The sequence below is a fragment of the Nothoprocta perdicaria genome, unplaced genomic scaffold (assembly GCF_003342845.1).
Source record: "Nothoprocta perdicaria isolate Ctin4 unplaced genomic scaffold, notPer1 scaffold_83, whole genome shotgun sequence".
NCBI lineage: Eukaryota > Metazoa > Chordata > Aves > Tinamiformes > Tinamidae > Nothoprocta > Nothoprocta perdicaria.
The window spans coordinates 2,971,966-2,985,871 of record NW_020456121.1 but is presented as its reverse complement, the minus strand read 5'-3'; the positions used below and the strand labels follow the sequence as shown (position 1 = coordinate 2,985,871).

The 13,906-nt window shown below is 36.2% G+C and overlaps 1 protein-coding gene across 1 annotated transcript in view; it reads right to left on the bottom strand.

Moving 5' to 3' along the window:
* The window catches only part of ATF2 (activating transcription factor 2), a 31,362-nt gene that overhangs the window by 2,512 nt on the left and 14,944 nt on the right, over window positions 1–13,906 (bottom strand). The window contains exons 9-11 of the mRNA XM_026052028.1: window positions 10,188–10,337; window positions 8,765–8,971; window positions 3,069–3,174 (exon numbers count right to left, since the gene is read on the bottom strand). Coding sequence (XP_025907813.1) covers window positions 3,069–3,174; window positions 8,765–8,971; window positions 10,188–10,337 — 463 coding nt within the window. The remainder of the gene's footprint in view (window positions 1–3,068; window positions 3,175–8,764; window positions 8,972–10,187; window positions 10,338–13,906) is intronic.

The window sequence follows — 13,906 nt, the reverse complement described above, 5'->3', positions numbered from 1 at the left end:
AAAAAAAAAAAAAAAAAAAAAAAAAAAGAAAAAAAAAAAAGAATAGTAAATGCTGCAAGGCAGAGAGACACAGCAAATAAAGCAGATCATGACTTTTCAGCTAGAGAAAAAGGAGCTACTTCCAGTGCCCTGTAGCCCTTAGTAAGTATGCTGGCCATTAACCTAACCTGAAAGCAAGGCTTGCATAATGTCACACTTGTACAGGGCAGGAGAAGGGCTTGTCTTTCCAGTTCTCATGGAGTCAGAAACACTGTATGTGCAACACAAGAAACGAAGCTGAGAATACTAATGGTCATGGAAGTACAACAGAAGCTGGCATATCTCACTGGGTACCTGAATATACAGGAGAGATAAGAGCACAAAGTCAGTTACTTGCAGATGCTAGGCAGGATGCTGGAGGCAGGAGCTTACAGCGGGCACAGATTATCATGTAAGATACAGACTTAACTGATGCTAACAAATTTGACTGGAAGGTTAAATACTTGCAAGGACTATTAAGTAGTGCTTTGAAATACCAGCAGTCCGAGAAAAGCTTAAGAAAATATATAAAAGGAAACTTTTATGAATAATTTAGTAGAGAACTACTGGAATGAAACCTAAGTGAAAAACATTTAGGTTTAGGTTTCTCCTATACACTACACTTAAAATAAAAACAAAGGGACCCATCCAAAACCCAGAGCATTCTTCTTTGGGAATGAAAAAGTTTAAGATGCTGAATACCTGTACCAGAATTTCGTCACTGTTGCCTCAGAACATAACAACCATTTTCAGAGTTTCTCTGTTCTGACAACATACTCTTTCAGAGCAAGCACAAGAGATTTAAAATAATAAAAATGTGACTTCTACGAATAGTCTGAGAAAAGAGAATTTTCACTCTCATGAGGCAAAAACATGCCCAGAGAAATGGAATGTTCCTGGAAAGTGTGTAGATAGGTGCCAAAAAACCCTGGAAAACCACAGATTGTTTGTGCCTGTTTGTGCGTGTCATAAGTGATGCCCCAACAAACTGGGCTTAGCTGTTAGAGCAGTGTCTTCATGGCATGAACTCACATTGTCTCAGCACTGCATAACATTGAGCCTTGCAGGAACGCTGCTGCTTTCACTTCCACAGAGTGCTACGCCACACAATACTTTTTGAAGCAATTCAGCTTACATGACTGTTCCTTGATGAACATGTTAAACAACTATTTAAAACACTTTTTATCCGCATTGTTTTTTTCATGAGAACATTAGCTGAAACATTTCCACCCCCTCCAAAGACTAGAATGTGGGTCACTCGGCCTCAAGATTTCCCTAACAGTCACATGGAGATCACGCAACATGCTGCCTTCAACGAGGCAACATTAAAATTATCATTTGTTCTAAACTTTTACTTTCAAAAGATTGTTGAAGAAACTAGGTGAGATATGCCTTCAATTCCCTTGCTTACTATGTATATACATATTTTTTTTGATGTAAGGTTGTTGCTGCTGATTAGCAAATTAGCACTGATTAGTTTTTATTTTTCATTCTTTAGCAAATTAGGAATATTGTGGTCCTTTTTCTGAAGAAAATAATCGGTATTATTGGTATTAGTAAACAGGCCATCATTAGCACTTTAACAAAGAATTCTTAGCTGCGCTTAGTTTGACGGTCTCCTTTGAAGATCTGTGTTTTTGTGTTTTTTATGCAAATTCAGGGACACATATGTATTCTCAAAACATCAACATTTGAGGACTATTTTTCCCCTCCCCTTGCATGCATAATATTATCCCCTAGTAGCTTCTGTATGAAATTATGTTGTTCTGTCAGATGGGAGCCATAATGGCCTCATCCCTGCAGCAATCATTGTTAATATAAATCCCAAACATATCTCTATACAGTTCCAATTTATTCTAAGATGCTATTTTCCATCCTGTCAAAACGACTGGAGATCAAAGGACCAAGATTTATAAGCTCAAAACTGACAAAATCAGTATTCTAAATATATATGGCAACGGATAGTTGCTAAATCTCCTGAATCTCTTAAATTAAAAAATATTGCCCATTCTGATGAAACTGCTTACAACGACTACAAGTAAAGATGGTGGCCATTAAGTTTTATCGCAAGCACCTGAGGATCTGTTTGCATGCAATACAAAATGTTCCTTTATTCTCCTGCATTACTGACACTGGCAAATTAAAATGAAGTGGCTACATATGGCAGAAACAATCTTCACATTTACAAATATCCTGAAATATCACTAAATCATAAAAACGAAAGCTGTGGGTTATATATTATGAATGTTGCCTAATGCATTCCCAGCTCAGTTATTTGTTACAAATTTGTGTACAATGGACAAAATTGGCCATTTATTCTACAACAGCAGCAGCTGGTTCTAGCACTGTGCATCACATCCAAACTGAAGTTATGAGCCAGGAAAGCATAATTAACCTTTAAAATGCTGGAAGGATGAAAATCAAGCAAGTAACTGGAAAAAAAAAAAAAATACATATTGGGAAAAATCCACTATTAAAGGAAGCTCTCAGAATTGCTTTTTTAAAATATTGAAAGTAGTTTCTTACTGTGAAATTCAAAATAATCTGGAAGACAGTGTACAGTAAGAGCAATGCACCTGATTATTTTAATGGCTTGACTGATCCTGGATGTTACTGTAAATGAGGACAGCTGTTATATTACATCTACTGAAATCTTATTATGATATGGAAAAAAAAAAAAAAAGGCAAGGACCTTTCACTGTACTAGGCTAACAAAGTATAAAGAAATGGTTTATCATGTGCTATTAACACTTTAATTATATTTTCCAAAGCAGGCAGAGTAGCATATAGTCCTTAAATACTAATTACCATACATCTTTATTAACCCAACATAAAACCTTTAATGTTATGCAACATTTCAACTGAAAGGACTTATAAAAAATATTTCTAAATATCACATTTGTTCCTGTCTTGCAATAACCTTTGGATTATTTTTTTAATCTTTAATGCAATATTAGAACTGCACTTCTCATTTTTAGTGTTCACTCAGTTCACTTTGGCAGTATTTCATTGATGCAGCCTAAGGCTATAGGTAATGGAACATTACTCACTATGATAGCCAGATTTCTTCTGCATGGCAGTTACAGGGCAATCTTTATGAGCCAGAAGAAGCTGTTTCAGCTGTGCCACTTCATTTCTCAGCAGGGTGACTTCATTCTAAAGGAGAAGAAAGTTATGTACTTCATATGGCTCAAACTACACGCATTGTAAAGGTAAGTATTAAGTTTTACAGGATTTGCAGTTGTTCATTTGGGAGTAAATAAAATACAATCAATTTCCATTTGATATATATTGAAAAAATAAAATTAAAACTTTAGAATGCTTAAATATTAGCCGAAACCTGACCGTTTTACCTAAACTAGAAAATACTCTTAGGGTAAATAACAACATATTTTTTCATTTTTCAGACTGCAGAGCATGCATATAGTCTCATTCACACAATCCTGCTACTGTAAGAATCTTCTGCAGGGTTTTGCGCTGAATTCTAATCAGAATAAGCCTACATTTAACTACTTGCAATTTAATAGATGCCACAGCCAACAAAAAGGAGAAGTTAACCAATGCAAAATGACACTTGGCAACTATATTTAGATTTATATTTTGTAAATGGAGATCTCATGTGATGAAAAAACAAATTGGCAAGTGTCTATTGATTTTTACACCCATTTTATTTTTGGTAACCATGCACAAAGCAAGTGTTGCAGGAAGGAATGTCTATAATTGATAATGATAAACCCCGGAAATGTCAGCTTATGCCACAAAAGCAGAGTGCAATCTAGGAGGCAGCGCTTGCAGGATCTCGTAACTGGATTCATTTCCAAGCTGCAGCGCTCCATATTGGGTGACCTTGAGCTAGGTCATTTTATTTCTTTGTGCTTCAATTCTCTCATTTGTAAAATGGAGGACAAAGATACTTACCTCCCTTGTAAAGCACTTTGGTATCTATGGATGAAGCAGCACTACATAAACGCATTATATGTGACAATCCAAATTAAGAACAGTATGTCATTTTGATAGATTCATTTTCACTTAAAAGAGCAGAAAAATGTTTATGTATGTACAGAATCCAGTCAGCCAGAATGCTTTGTGATCCCTACATCCTGTTACTATACATGTTTTTCACGGGTTGGTTTTTCTTTCACATGTAAATCTTTCTCACCAGTATCAAATTTTTGATGTTACGTAGCCTGTAAGAACCCTTGCATGTCAGCACATCATACTACACATCGTAAGTGCTCAGTAAACACGTTTTTGCATTTAGGGAGCAAATTAAAAGAAAAATGCAACGTAAGAAAACTGCAGATAAACTTAGGTGGAAAAAAATGTATGAGAACTTCAACCTATTTCCAAGTTAGAAGTGAAGTAATTCAGAGAAAAAAAAAAGAATTATAACTAGAAGTACTCTAACATCCTACTTTAGAATACTTCAGAAAAAGAAAATTTTTAAGAGAATTTGGTTTAATTATCCTAAATAATAATATAGTGCATAAACAAAAAAAATTCATTATTTTCAGATGAAATTTCTCTTTAGGCCATCTCCTTCCATTCAGGAGATAAAAACCTTAAGTATTTATACACGCCAAGTTCTCTTAGAAAACTAAGTAGTACTGCTTCTCCTTTCAGTCATATTACTGTGCCAAATATCTCTTTTAGAAACTTGGTATTTCAAACAAAAACAGGAGCATTCCCTGGAATTACATGTCCAGAAATCCTGGTTTGCCCCTGGTTTACCATGTATTTTGTAAATACACGACTTACACCTGCAGTTCTCTCAGCTGACAGTGTTTTTCACTGAGAGCCACAAGTGTAGTCAATCAATAGTTGCCATCTATATATTACTATTAAATCCACTTCTGGTTGGTAATAAAAGGGGATTCTTAAAACTGCAACATCTTTACACTTTAAATTTTTCTTATTGTATATCTGGTATTATCAAGTCCCTCTATTTCATCCAAAATATGTTAACACACAGTATTCTTTACAGAAAAGAGGCAACCAAGAAGAAACACAAGGAATAAACATCTCCAGAGATGGCATAAAGAAAGTTTTAAGCACTGGGAAGGCAAATGCTCCTAATGAGATACTCAAGTAGAGTATCAGGATAAATGTTCATTTATGCAAACATGAAATATCTTATACAATAGAAAACAGAGCAACTTTTTTTTTTTTTTCATTTTCACATATTCCAAAATGCACAGTAAGAAAGGACACTTGTGGAGAAAAGCATATCTATTTCTACTTGTAGTGCATTTTTCACCAGGTACTTTTCTCTGCAGTCTCAGCAAGGTGGAACATTCAGTGTATAACATTCAGTGTATAAGCTCCTCATCCACATCTGCTGCTTTTACACCGGATCCAGAATGAGCAGGTAGCTGTGGGAGCAGATCAACGAGAAGGTGTGGGGCAACATTTCTGACGTTACGTTTATTTACCAGACCTATCAGCGAGACAGGCCCTAGTGACTGTGATGGAGAGAGCTTACAGTCCGAGTCCAATACTTGTCATTCTTTCCTTTTTGGCTACAGCTGGACGGAAAAGGATCTGAACTTATGTTTGGGGCATTTTTCTGTGCTTGTTTTGTTTTTTCTCTTATAATTTAGCCTCCTTTAAGCACCTTCCTGCAATATTAGGACAAACCACCACTGATTGCTGCTGATGGATATCCCTTAAAAGCTACAACGAGCTCCTCAGGCAGACCAGCCATGCTTGCACTTGGGAGTGAACACTACTCATTAATCCTCCACCCTCTGCATCGTTAAAGCAACAGGACACCAGCAGAGACCAGAGATGAACTTTGGGGTCGGATACTGCAATAGGACCGAGTGGCCGCTGGGGACCGACTGCCAACAGCTGCTCAAGAACATCTCACAAAACAGCACGTGCTGCAGTAGCTGTGCAAAGCTCAGGGGCAACACCAAACGATATACCACATATCCACAAACAATCCAACTTGCTAGTAGAATAAGCAGAAAAAAAATCCTCAAGCCAAAACTTTTCAAAGGTGAAATATGAAACAATTAACAGAGTAGAGCTTATTATAAAGGCAAATAATAATAAAGCCTAAACTGTTATTGATAGGATTTAGCTGATGGAAACTCAAAAAAACCACCACCAACAACAAAAAGCTGTAAGAAATAAAAAGAAGAAAGAGAAAGAAAGAAATACAGGAACATCAAGGGTTTTCTTTCTTAAAGACTTTTACATTTACAGCTTGTGTTTTCACACCAAAAATGATTTGTATGTAAGAAAACTGATGGCTGCTGAAAAGTTAAGACTTCTTATCAATACAATATAATACATAACTACAGTCTCATTTTAAGTTGTTCTCGTATGAAGTTACCTTTGAAGAATGACATCTCAGTAACTTCAGCCAAGCAGGGCATTTATATATTAACCAAGCAGGCACTGCTAAACCCTACGCAGCAGCCTGCAAAGCACGCTAAGGCAAAGTTCAAAACTTCTTACATACAACACAAGTGATCACGGGTCATTACTGCCCGCTCTGCTCTTCAGCTGTGTTGGCCTGTCAAGTGTAGAACTATAGCAAATACAGGGTTGATTTATGTTCTCATATAAAGTACAGTTTAATTATTTCTCTGTTATTCAATTTTCTTTACAAGTCACTCTGTTCTTCACAGTTAACGGGTTTGCTTTTGGCAGGCCATAAGAAATGTCTTTTTCCTGAATTCACTGAGTTAACTCTTAGAAATCTGGAAACCCAAAGCTTTCTTCATATTATGCATGATTTTTAACCAAATCAAAAGCAAGTCTAAACAATGCACCTGGATAAAAAGCACTGGAACAGGCTGCCCAGAGAGGCTGTGGAGTCTCCTTCTTTGGAGATCTTTAAAACCCGCTTGGATGCAGCCCTGTGCCACGTGCTCTAGGTGACCCTGTGTGAGCAGGGGGGTTGGACTCGATGACCTCTGAGGTCCCTTCCAACCTTCGGCATTCTATGATTCTATGATAAATATTTTATGCAGGCAACCACAGTTATTTATTAGGAGACATAAATCGAGTGACAGGATAAACGGATGTTTTTAGCATCTACCCTAAAATAGACAAAATATAGTATTTTCCTTTGGACTCTAATCCCAATAATGGCTATAGTGAATAGGGAGTGTGTGCACGTAAAAACTTGTATAAATATACAAATTTTTATACAAATACAAATTGTAAAATGAATGTTGATTATTGGTTTTAGAAACTCTATTTATACCAATGGCAATATGACACTTGCATTATTTTCAGTTTAACGTTAAAAAAAAAAAAGGATTTTTTTTTAAACTTAAGGGTAGTTAACATTTAATACTGAAAGTTTCTTTAACAAAGAAAATTGAAATACAGCCAATATTTTATTTTCCCTTCTTTTTTCTTCCCATTGATAGCTATCTTCAGTTATTTCATAATTATTTAAGCAATGATGCTACATACCATTTTGTCATTAAAGGATTAAGTCAGGACTGTGATTACATTAAAGAAATATCTAAAAATTATGAATGGGCAAGAGAAGACTAACATATTTGCATGTTATCTAACTTAGGCTGGTGTATAGTCTCATGACTTTCAAAAACAGAAGACAATTTCATGACTAGACATTTATTTTACATTTTGCAATTTGGGATATTGAGAGTTTTTAAAGACATGAAGCTGAAGGTGGTTGATACATTGTAATTTTGATTACAAAAAATGTAATATTAACACGCCCTACTTTACAGATAGTAGAACTGAGACACTTTAGCAAATATCACGAGAGAGGAATTTTACTAGGAGGAACATCTGTGATTATTTATCAATTTGGGTCAAACAAGTAAACAAGTTCTGAAGAAAGAACATGAAGGAGGAACTTTAAATCTCAGAATATTTTTTACTGAGTTTTTAAAATAATTTTATTTAGAAAATATTTTTCCATTCATCATTTCAAAATAAAGTTTTTAGAGTTTTTATTTAAAATCAGAATAGTGGTAATTTTGAGTATGGCCAGAAAACCATGATTGAGAAAGTATGTTTTACCATTTAATAGCCATTTAAATGAAAGGGTCCTACATTGTCCTACAGGCAAAAAATGTGTCCACATAACAATTTTTAAAGGACTAACCACCTCAGCAGAGCTGGAAAATGACTGGGAGCATACACTAAACTATATTCTTATAGTATACATCCCTTGCTATAGGATTTATGCACACTGGGAGGGCAGGGTGGTGATATTTGCACTGCCACTGCCTGTGCTGTACCTGTTCTGTGGACAAAAGAGGCCTTCAGTTTCCAGTGATGTCAATCTGGCACCTTTCACGAGCCCTACATCCACTTTAAAGGAAAAAAAGTGAAGTTAACAAGAACCAAAAGACCAAAGGAAATCAAAATAGAACATATTTAAATAACTCAGGTTGTGATACAAATTGTGAAGAGCAAGATGTTCAAGTTAAGGCTATTACTTGGCTAATGAGCCTTTACTCCAATGTATCTTGTCATTCTTGTAGTATCACAGCTTGAAAGTTATTTAAAATGGAGCAAAGGATAAGTGGGCAGGATCCTTAGGTTCACATGTCTTGAAAGCTCAATGTTTTCCTATATTCTTATTTTACTGGTGATATGTGTAAAGCAATGCTTCATTTTCAATTCTGAACTGAGCCACCCTTTACAAAGCTACTTACAGTTCACATTTCATGCAAAATATATTCCCCACTGATCCAGGATTATTGTCTGGGAAAGCAACAGTTTGGCTACAGCTTGAGATCAAGCATACCTGTAGCTGGCCATTTAGTGAGCTCAAGTCCTCGGCTTTCTTCTCCAGCGACTGCACCCAGACTTTCCGCTTCTGCCGGCATCGGGAAGCGGCGGCACGGTTTCGCTCCAAAAACTTCCTCCTTTTCTCATCGGGGTCTTCATTGGCAGCTCTTCTTCGCCGACCACCTGTATTTGCTGTTTGTGGAGTAGGCTGAGCTGGTGATGCCTGAAAATAGCGAAAAGCAGTGAAGAGGTTATCAGTATAATGCTACCTATGACTCTAACTACAGTATTCATGCAAACACATCACATTTAGACACATTTAATCACATTGAGAAAAGCAATCACAGTATTTCTAAATATATTCAGGTTACATACACGTATCTTCTCCAGGAAGCAATGTGATGCAACTGCACAGAACTTACTTAAATGTATATGTTTAAAATGATTTAGACGTGTAGTAATATATATTTTACTTGCTTTGCAGACTGACCTACAAAATGAAATAAAATATACCAATGTCCTTCAGAGTGCCTCATGTTCACTGTCACCCACAGTTACTTTCTGAAGAAAGCACTCCAGCAATTTTCTTAAAAGCAAAGCAGCAGCAATCCTCCAGACACAACCTACAGCTTTTGAAAACTTCTACTTGGAAACACTTGGAAACACACGGAAGTTTAGCTTACAGTGCCACTCTCGCTCTCAGCCTCACTCAGAGTTCCTGTCATTTTTCTCCTGTTCTCATCATTCTAAAGGAAAAGAATAGTTTCCTGAGCTCCCAATACCCCTATCAGCCACCAGGACACAGTGCACTTCATCACACACCTGAGACTCTTCCTGTGACACACCAGAAAAGGTCCTTCAAACAAACTAATATAAGCACGATGCTTAATGCAGTTTAAAAAAAATCTAAAGAGTATTTACAATAAAACCAGAATCAATATAAATACAGAGTAAAAGCATTTTTCTCAAATATGTTTTAACTAGCTGTACAATTTTCAGTTACCATAGAATTCCCTGGTAAGGCAGTCCAGAAGTCTGGAGGACTTAATTTCATATTAAAACAGAGAGAAAATACCTATTTTGAAATCATCATCTTCAATAATGCACTGCAGAAGCATTAAAGAACATCATCAGAAAAATGTTTTTGTTGTAGAAATACCAACATAACAAGCACAGTATACGTATAGCAATGTGGCAAAAATCACATATAATCATAAGCAAATAAAACACACCAGCAAAAAGGCAGCCCACTGCATAGTATACGCTGAGATTCTGCCAGTACTTTGCAGGGCAGCCTACTTCTCTCAAGCTTTTAACTCCAACCACAGTCTGTAGCACATATTAACATTTATTTTACAAATCAAGAGGATGAAAAAAGAAGGGGTTTTTTGCATAACAGCGAAGGGAACAGGACGCACAGTTTTATACTGTGGTCATACCGGTGTTTCAGTTGTTGACGTTGCAGGTTGTTGCAGTGACTGTGGCCGAGGTTCCTCGGACTGAGTCCTAACCAAGCCACTCGCATGTCCCTTGGCAGTATCTCCATTTGTTACCTGAGGGTGCTGCTGGGTCAAGGCCGCTTTCAACCTCTGAAAGGAGAGAAAAAAAGTCCTTTTATTTTTCCATAATGGAAATATCATAGAATAAAAATTTCAGGCATCATTCATCATTTATAATTGCAGTTACTCCTATTTCCCGAATCTCAAACTCTAGAATAGGTTTTTGTTTTTTCAAGGCCTTCAACAGTTACATAGATATATATTTAATAACTTCTTAAAATTTCTTGAAGGTATCCCTATAGAAATCTGGCTTTACAAAGGATCTTAAACAAAAGGATGGTAAAGGAGAAGTTAAACTGTATGGAAAAGTAAACAGGAAAATTCCTCCATGATGAGTTGTGACCACAGGAAAATGACTAGAGAGCAGTGAGCAAACTGAGGCAGATATACCTAAGGAACAGACCATAAGGCTAAGCACAATACACTTGAGAGAAAAAGCACAATACACTTGAGAGAAAAAGCACAATACACTTGAGAGAAAAAAACATAAAAACAGAACATAGTTTTTGAGTAAGTTAAAAAAAATGTTTTCTGACCATTTTAAAATCATTCGTTATGACAGTCTTTACTCACTGCTACAATGCCTCCCATGAGCAACCATAATTAAATAATATTTCTTAAATTATAACTTGTTTTAGCAGGATGCGTCACAAAGAACCAAGAGGAAAAATCCAGACAGCAGAGACATAAGTAATTTATCCCTTTGATACTTTAGCCCTGTTAAAAGTCAAGCTCACTCTTTTTCAAGGCAACCCTTTAGCAAGCTCTAGAAAGCTACCAGCACTCAAAAAGGACTCGGCCAGCACGTAGTAACTTACCATACGCCTACTTGTCTGTCATTGCCATAAATGAAAACGATGAAATTTCTCCCAACTGAAGTGCCTGGATATTAAAATTCAGCGATAACAAGCTAGCTTGTTCTATTTTTCATGGCAACGGAAGACACATTTTTCATACACATAACCATATATACACGTATATCCATTTATGTTTACGGCCTGCATGCCTGTTCTGCTTGTGACTGTATGAGCAAACATTGATGTAACCACTTGACAGAAAAAAAAGTCTATGGAGTCCTGAAAATGCTCCATGGTGATTCAAAAGGTTGCTCTAGTACATTAGTTTCCTTAGTGAGAAACTGTCCAAGTTCATAAGATTTGCAAAATGAAATAAAACTGTTATCTTTTTTTTAACATAAGAAAAATATTTTTTGCTAGTTACATTTTTTTCTATCTATTCATTTCTGTGTTATAGAAATGATTTAACCATATTTGCAAAGTTAAACTAAAAAAAAATAAAGTTCACATATTTCTACACTTAATATTTAACTTGACATTTAATAGCAGTAGTGTAGAAAATAGTACAATACTATAAAATAAAATATATATCATTAGACACAAGGGATGTGCTGAGTCAAAGCAGGACTTCACTTGCCATATTGCAATTCTAATATTTAAATATTGTATTTCTGTGCATTTTAAGTGAGAGGTTACCACAGAAACAAAACCAAAACCATTCCTTTGTTTTATACCGCAGAGATTCAAGGCTTATGAAATTCAAACATATTTATTATGTCTAAAATTATTCTCAAATGAAAAAATTCCCTGTGAAAACCAGAGGAATATCTACAGCTTTTCCTAAGGAGATTTCCAACGACTGTGTTTAGAAATGGCTTCACAGCTGAGACAATGCTGTGATTGTGATTACAATGCTGTAATGCTGGAGTAAAGCGTTATGTGGACGTTGTGCTTCCAGTGAGTAGTGTGGCAGTCTCCCCAAATATTGTGAATTTCGTTTTTAAAAATCAAATATATAATAACAAATAGCAGAAAAAATATAAATATTATGTGAGGAACCTTGATCACAGCCAGGGTTTATTTACTTTCAGTTGCTTATTAGAGGCAAACTGAAATGGGTATTTTCAACTAGCTGAAAAACAAAACATTTCTAATAAAGACTTCAAAAGTTTAATATAATGTATATCCTTGAAAACAAATTCTCACTACATCTGTCAAAATTTGGTAGATTGCTCCAACAAACAGCTCACAGAAACAAGATAATATTCTCCAGAAACAATTTATGAAAAATTCAGATCCATATTTCATATATGCCACAAAAGCTCATCAGAGTAATAACCCTCCTTCTCCTGGGTGTTATCCTACCATCTGCTGCTCTATTACTTATCTTTATTTTGCAACTAATTAACAGCATAATCTTCTAAATTCAGCAAGTTAATTATCATTATTGTGGTCTTTGCAGCATCATCAGTCCTTATGAAGTCTTGTCTCTCCACCCCCAGAGAACACACGAAAACGAAGGAGGTTGTGAGAGGACCTGTTTCTTTAGAGCGGGCTCATTAGGTGTTTGCTGATGAGCTCGGCACGCAGGGAGCCAGGTCAGACGGATTCTGCTGAACACAGGCTCCCATGCCGGGCTCCAGCAAGTCCACGTGGGTTTCCGAGCCCTTGCCAGGCTCTCCTCTGTCAGTTCTCAGTAGAAACCCCCTGCAGAAAACCCACCAGTTACCTACTGCGTGCAGGATACTGCTCAGCTTGTGACAAAGGGTTTTCCATGGGGAGGAGGAGGAGAGAACAGAAGAATTCAGTGGAAAAGTGATATTTTGAGTGATATTTAAATTTCTTCAGGAACTTCTGCCACCCCTGTAAAAGGATCTGAAGATTAAGTTCTCCCCCATGATCTGCACCCTCAAGACAAATGTGCTTTACAACTAGGAGTCATCCACTGCTCACTTTTTATGTGAAGGGTGTACAATCGCTCATCTTCTCCCAAACAGATTTGGGACTACTGGGGCAAAACAATTCTGAAAAGAATTTAGAATCCTTATATCATTGAGGAAGCTTTTCTGCATTCACTTTTTTGTTGTTGTTGTTTGTTGTTGTTGTTGTTGTTGTTTTAAACTGCAGCTACCACATCCACTTTTTAAACATTTTAAATAAATTGACTTTAGCATTTGATTTTACTGAGTACCTGGAATTTAGTTTCTTTTGCATAATTAACAAATATAGAGCACTTCATGATAACTGACAATTTATGTAAGTGCAACACATGATCTTGCAACTGATTTTTCACTCCTATCAAATCTCTCTTCCCGTACAATACGATATTTTCTGAGAAATAGCGTTAAAACAGATCTTGTGCCTGCATAAAATCTGTCATATTTCACTTCAGCAAAGAGGAGAAGAATGCAAAAATGTTCAAAACCACAGTAACAGCTTCTTCCACTGGTATGAATGGACTACAACAACTACAATAACTTTATTTCAAACAGGAAAATTAGAATACAAAATTCATATAATTTCACATAATTATCCTCTGCATTGAAATACATATACTATATAGTATATAAAATAATACATATATATTATATACATAATGCTGAAATCCAGAAGGCTCCGTGATGCAACTGTGCTTAGCACACTCCTTCCATGGGTTTCCAGCTGTTTCAGTTGCAGAACCCCTTGCAACAGAGACACTTATCATAAAAACTGGGCTGGCTCTGTAGCTGATTTTTGCCCTTGTGCCTTTACCTTCACTTGCATTTTTTCCTTTGGTTACCTCTGTTTTCTCCTTCTAGGCAC